Source organism: Malaclemys terrapin, chromosome 1 (genome assembly GCF_027887155.1).
Source record: "Malaclemys terrapin pileata isolate rMalTer1 chromosome 1, rMalTer1.hap1, whole genome shotgun sequence".
Taxonomy (NCBI): domain Eukaryota; kingdom Metazoa; phylum Chordata; order Testudines; family Emydidae; genus Malaclemys; species Malaclemys terrapin.
This window is the reverse complement of record NC_071505.1, coordinates 348,236,708-348,241,024: the sequence shown is the minus strand read 5'-3', so window position 1 is coordinate 348,241,024 and position 4,317 is coordinate 348,236,708. Positions and strand designations below refer to the sequence as shown.

The window sequence follows — 4,317 nt, the reverse complement described above, 5'->3', positions numbered from 1 at the left end:
TGGGGCCTGAGGTGGCCCTGCAGGTGCCCTGCCCTTCCCTCTAAGGTCCTTGCAATGACTTACTCTCAGCCTGGGATACTTAAAACAAGAGCCCCCTTTGTGGGGTCACATTAATTCAGTCTTCTCCAAAACACAGGCTCTCTTTCCCTCTAGCCCCATCCTCCTCCTTTACTCAGGACATCCACACACACACACACCCCAGCTCTGCTTGCTGGGCTCAGTGTTGATTCAGTCTTGCCACACCCTCGGCTCCTCTTTTTCCTGCTCAAGCCCCGCCTCCTGCCCCATCTCTTCCCCTGAGGCCCCATCCCTGCCCCATCTCTTCCCACTAGGCCCTGTCCCCTGCTCCTCCACTTCCCTTGATGCTCCATCCCCAGTCAGATCAGAGCCGGACTGTAGTAAGAGCTAACCCAGGTGCCCAGGCTGCTGTGGGGAGCCCCAGACTCTCCTCCTTCCCTGAGTTGTACATCCTGGGGGGTGAGGACACAGGCTGGGGGCTGCTCTTGACCCCCCAGCCTCCTGTCCAGAGCAGGTGGAGGGTCTGGGGCTCCTCGCAGTGGTTCTGGCTCCTTGAGCTCTTACCATGGCCCGGCTCTGGCTTCTGGCCTGGAGACGGGCCAGAGCCTCATGGAAAGAGAAGGAGCAGGGGTGGGGTTTTGGGGGATGATATGGGGCAGAAGGAGGTGCCTTGGAGGAAGAAGATTGGTAGGAGTTAGGGCCTCAAGGTGGAAGAAGAGGGGCAGGGGCAGGGTCACAGAGGGGATGGGGCTCCTGCATGTGTCCTACTTTTGCCTTTTGAAAAGATGGTCACCAACAGTGAATGAGCTGGGCCGGGATAGTAGGTAGCTGTGCCTTTGTGGGGGAGCTGAAGCCTGTTTCTACCCCTTTGCAAGCAGCTGGGGCAGGACAAATGAAGGGGACAGAGAGGGAACCTGGGCCTGGCCATCAATGGGGGAGGGGCTGACTGAATGGCTTCTCCATGGACTCCTGTGTTAATCACATCTCTGACACGACTCCATCACAGGCACTCTGTTGAGGGCATAGGGAAAGGGTGGGTGTCCGTGCCCCTGGAATAGCCCCTGACCACAGCTGGAGCAGCCCCGATGGATCACGCAGCACCCAGAGCGCTCAGGAAGGGCCTGGACTGGGACTGCAAAACACCTCTGCAGCTTTTTTTCATGGCCCAAGGATGTTTACCCAGAGACGGGACAGTGACAGGCCAGGTGTAATGGAAAACAACATCCACGTCCCTTCTCTTTATTGACTGTATCAACCGGAATTCTGTGGTCAGAACAGGCACTGATACAGCTCTTTATGGGCCAACATCCCACCGGTCCCCTGGCTATGGGGACAGTCACTTTGTAAATGCTGTGGCCTGCCTTGTTCTCCTTCCCCCATTGCCCTGTCCTCCCTCACCAGCCCCTCTCCCATCGCTCCAGGCCTTAGAAGCCATCTGAACCTCTCTCTACTGAGTGGAGGTCAGAAGCTCATGTCTCGGATGTAAAGGTCCAAGATGGAATAGCTGGCCTGAGTTTTTCATCTCCCACATAACCACGCTGGAACCGGATGATGAACTGACCCTTCACTTGATGAATGCCCTGATTATCCTTGCACGAAGATGTTTGGTTTTCATGCAGTACACGATTGGATTCATCAAGGGCGGGACCAGCAGGGCTATGTAGCTCAGAAGAATCTGAAGCAAGTGAGAAGAGCTATTCCCAAATCTGTGTATCACAGGAAGGCCGATCTCTGGTGTGTAGAAGAGCAGGACGGCGCAGAGGTGGGAGACGCAGGTGTTCAGGGCCCTGAAGCATTGCACGTGTGATGTGATGCTCAGCACTGTTTTGAAGATCATCACATAAGAGAGAAAGATGAGCACCGAGTCCAACCCCACTGTGAAGAATGTAAGAAACAAGCCATAGAGGTAGTTGAATCTGATGTCCGAACAAGCCATCTTCATGACGTCCTGGTGAAGGCAGTAGGAATGGGAGAGAATATTGGCTCGACAGTATCGGAATTGTTTCAGGAGAAACGGGAGTGGGAGTATTACTGCAACCCCTCTTAGCACAAACACCAGTCCCATCTTGGCTATTCTTGGTAGGGTTAAGATGGAAGCATATCTCAGTGGGTCACGGATCGCGATGAAGCGGTCAAAGGCCATCAACAGGAGCACGGAGGATTCAATTTTTGTAAGCGAGTGGATGAAGAACAGCTGGGCAAAACATGCATTGGGGCTGATCTCCCTAGAGTTAAACAAGAATATAGCCAGTGTCGTTGGCATGGTGGCTATCGATAAGGCAAGGTCTGTGATGGCCAACATGGAAAGGAAAATGTACATGGGCTCATGGAGGCTTGGATCTGTTTTTATAATGAACAGAATTACCGAATTTCCTACTATTGAAATAACATACATTAAACAGAAGGGGATAGAGATCCAGAGATGGACGTCTTCTAGCCCAGGTATCCCGGTGAGAAGGAACACTGCAGAGTTGAATTTGGTGTCATTGACAGCCGACATAATGTTCTGGGCAGGTCTGAGGAGTTCTGAACTTTCCTTCCTGAAAGGAGAAAGAACAGGAGACTAGATGATATTTAGCTAGACATCTTTCTGTTCTCAATGCAAGTCTAGAGACTTCCAGGAGCTCAAGGAAGATCAGCAAAAACATAGTCTTGAATTTACACCATTGATAGGAAGATAGGCATTGCCAGAGTGGATCAGACCTGTAGTTCATCTAACCCAGTATCCAGTGGTCAGTTCCAGATGCTTCAGAGGAAGGTGGAAGAAGCCCTTCAATGGATAGCTATAAGATATCCTGTTCCCAGGGGAAGTTTCCCCCTGACACCCACTACTTAGACATATTTTGTGGTGTAAATCAGGAAGAGTTTAGAGCAATTCCAAGTCTTTATTTAAAACAATCCTCACTACTGTAATTGGATTTTCTGGTTACCCATGTAAACATCCAGTCCCTCTTTGAATCCTGCTAACCTCTTGGCCCCATTGATATCTTGTGGCTTGGAGTTCCACAGACTATTTGAACACTGTGTGATTTTACAATTGTGACTTTCCCACAGACACCCTTTCTGGCCCTCTGCTTCCAAGTGGGGCCCATTGTATCATGATGTGTTTTTACACATGGCAAGTGCATGGTGAAAACGGTCATTGTATTTATCTGTGCTGCATTGAAGCAATTTTAAATGTGTTTAATTACATCATTAAATGTATTATTTTTTATTTTCTCCACTCCTGAGAGTTCAAATTTTTCCACTGCCTCTTTGCAGTATATGGGAGAAACTCTTAGGGCCAGGTGCTTAATTCAAGAACATCAATTTTAACCCATTGGTGGGTGATGTGCGTCCACGGCGGCTGAGAACCGTTCTGGCGGCCTTTGCTAGGAAGGGGAGGCTCAGGGAGGAGGGTTTGAGGAATTGGATTTGAAATTCGAAATCCCTCAGGGGAAGAGGGAGCTGAGAGCGCCGGCCAGCAGATGTCACTAGATCTCTTCGGGACAAGCTTAGGAGCGACCGGAAGGGGACCTGGCGCTTTTCATCGCTGGGTCAAAGAGTTGGATTCAGCCCTGGTTGGAAGTGACCTAAAGCTCCGATTTGGTGGTCTCCGGTTAAATTAGTTGTATGTGGAATTTTAACTGCGTCACTCCGGATTTATATGTGTAAATTCAATATGTGTGCTGATCCCAAGCCTCCCTCCAAGGGAAGCTGAAATGCTTTCCCTGGCCAGCGTTGACTGAATCCAGAGAGTTCGATCATTCTGCATCCTCACAGGATCTTCATCATCTCCTCATGCAAGGGTCTGTAGATATCTGGGAAGTTACAAGCTAAAACAGACAGTTACTGCAGCTGGGCAAGGAAGGGGTTGGCATCACAAATGGGTGCATAGTGGAAACATTAGGATTGCACTAATATCCAGTTGAGTGTGCAAGTTACTTTAGTTACGCTTGTATAACATGTGATAGGCGTTAATGATATACAACCACTGTTACACACCCGTTTCCTCCACCTCAGCTCTACTCTTTGCTGAAACACAGACAAGTGGTCTGGTCTCTCGTGACATTTTGGAAAGTCTTGCACAAGTATTGCAGAGTTATTGAGTGCACGACTCGGAATGTAAATGTTAGAAACAGCTTCTGGTCAGTTACCAGGAGAGAGTATCATATAGCTATTCACTCATCAAAGAGTTAATAGCACAAACCCATTGCAAACAGTATGTGGAGCACTTCTGAAATACTTTCTAAAGCAAAAGCCATTAAGCAGTAAAGTTACCACTGCTCCTGCTGTAGAGATTCCAACAACTCTGCTGCT

General features: G+C 49.4%; 1 protein-coding gene across 1 annotated transcript; it reads right to left on the bottom strand.

The window, feature by feature from the left end:
• Positions 1-1,582: 1,582 nt before the first annotated feature.
• Positions 1,583-2,518, bottom strand: LOC128832393 (olfactory receptor 51G2-like). Its single transcript, XM_054019737.1, has one exon. The coding sequence runs from the start codon at positions 2,516-2,518 to the stop codon at positions 1,583-1,585; it is 936 nt and encodes a 311-aa protein (XP_053875712.1).
• Between the last annotated feature and the right edge of the window lie 1,799 nt (positions 2,519-4,317).

What these genes read in the sequence shown, in the direction of transcription:
- LOC128832393 (XM_054019737.1), bottom strand. Translation starts at nt 2,518, where the DNA reads ATGTCGGCTGTCAATGACACCAAATTCAACTCTGCAGTGTTCCTTCTC.